Genomic DNA, 1,130 nt, shown 5'->3' with positions numbered 1-1,130 from the left:
TGTATAGATGACCTTTTACTGCACTGCAGCTGTTTAAAGTGACATTAGATATAAGTTTAGAGTAAAATTTGAGAAACTCAATTGTAACAATTAGCAAATTTTAGAGAAAAAAATTAGTTTTTGTCATTAACTAGATCCAAGTTAATAGTTCATCAGCTTCTTTATTTGGAAAAACTTTAACATGGGTAATGCTTCAGAAAAGTGGTGACCCAAGTTAAAAGGTGCTATGCTGTATTTTACTTGGTTAATTTAATATGAAAATACCTGCATTGTCAAATAAATGACTATTAACATTTTCTGAATTATCAGATTTCTAAAGTCTATTTTAAAAAGGATGATTAGATTTTATATAAATTGTGAAAAATAGTATTTCAATTGATAAAGTACTCTCTTGAGTTTATATATAAGCAAAATAAGTTTATTTTCTCATTGATTTTTTTTTGTTTTTTTTTTTAAGGTGAAAAATGTCTCACATTGTGCTCTTCTCTTTAGGTTCATTGTAGGGAAGGAAGAAATTCCCACACATTCTTATTCACCAGAGACAGCATATGCAAAAGTGGAACAAAAGATAGAGAAACAGGAGGAAAAACCAAGAAGAATGAATATAATTGCTCTAGTCAGAAGACTTGTGGATTCAATGTGAGCTCTTTATCTTGATATTTTAGCATGCTTTGTCATTGGTTTATATATTTGTGCCATGCCAAGGTATTTTTGTTTTCTTTTCAGGTAATAATTTTTGTTTTCTTTATCAGAAATTGTGCATAGTTTTATAAAAGGCACATGATGGCAAGTGAATGTTTATTATTCCTGACAGGACTATAAACCATCATATGCCTTTATAATAGATTTATATGAAACTGAAATACTTCCTATTGCAAACTATGGAGAGTTGGAGGAGCTAGAATGGGGAACTTCAGGAAACAGGTTAATATGTGATAATCGAATGTGCCACATGTGGAAAGGAGAATTAAAAGTTCTGAGAGAGATTCAAGAAGCTGCAGGAATAATAAAGAGCAAACCTAATATTTTACAAAAGTGGAAAATTTTAGGGCTTTGGAAATAAAATAAGAAATCTTTATTTGTGTATTATACAAATAAGCCTTCATTCGTATTTCAAGTATAGATATTTT

The 1,130-nt window shown here is 29.4% G+C and overlaps 1 protein-coding gene across 6 annotated transcripts in view; it reads left to right on the top strand.

The window, feature by feature from the left end:
- TMEM135 (transmembrane protein 135) overlaps window positions 1-1,130 on the top strand; it is a 307,887-nt gene that overhangs the window by 194,339 nt on the left and 112,418 nt on the right. For all 6 annotated transcript variants that reach the window (XM_019643514.1, XM_019643511.1, XM_019643512.1 and 3 more), the window contains one exon: window positions 493-639. In XM_019643514.1, coding sequence (XP_019499059.1) covers window positions 493-639 — 147 coding nt within the window. The remainder of the gene's footprint in view (window positions 1-492; window positions 640-1,130) is intronic.

The sequence above is a fragment of the Hipposideros armiger genome, unplaced genomic scaffold, assembly GCF_001890085.2.
Source record: "Hipposideros armiger isolate ML-2016 unplaced genomic scaffold, ASM189008v1 scaffold_79, whole genome shotgun sequence".
In the NCBI taxonomy this organism is placed as follows: Eukaryota; Metazoa; Chordata; class Mammalia; order Chiroptera; family Hipposideridae; genus Hipposideros; species Hipposideros armiger.
Note: the sequence above shows the minus strand (reverse complement) of the source record. Positions and strands in the feature narration are given on the sequence as shown.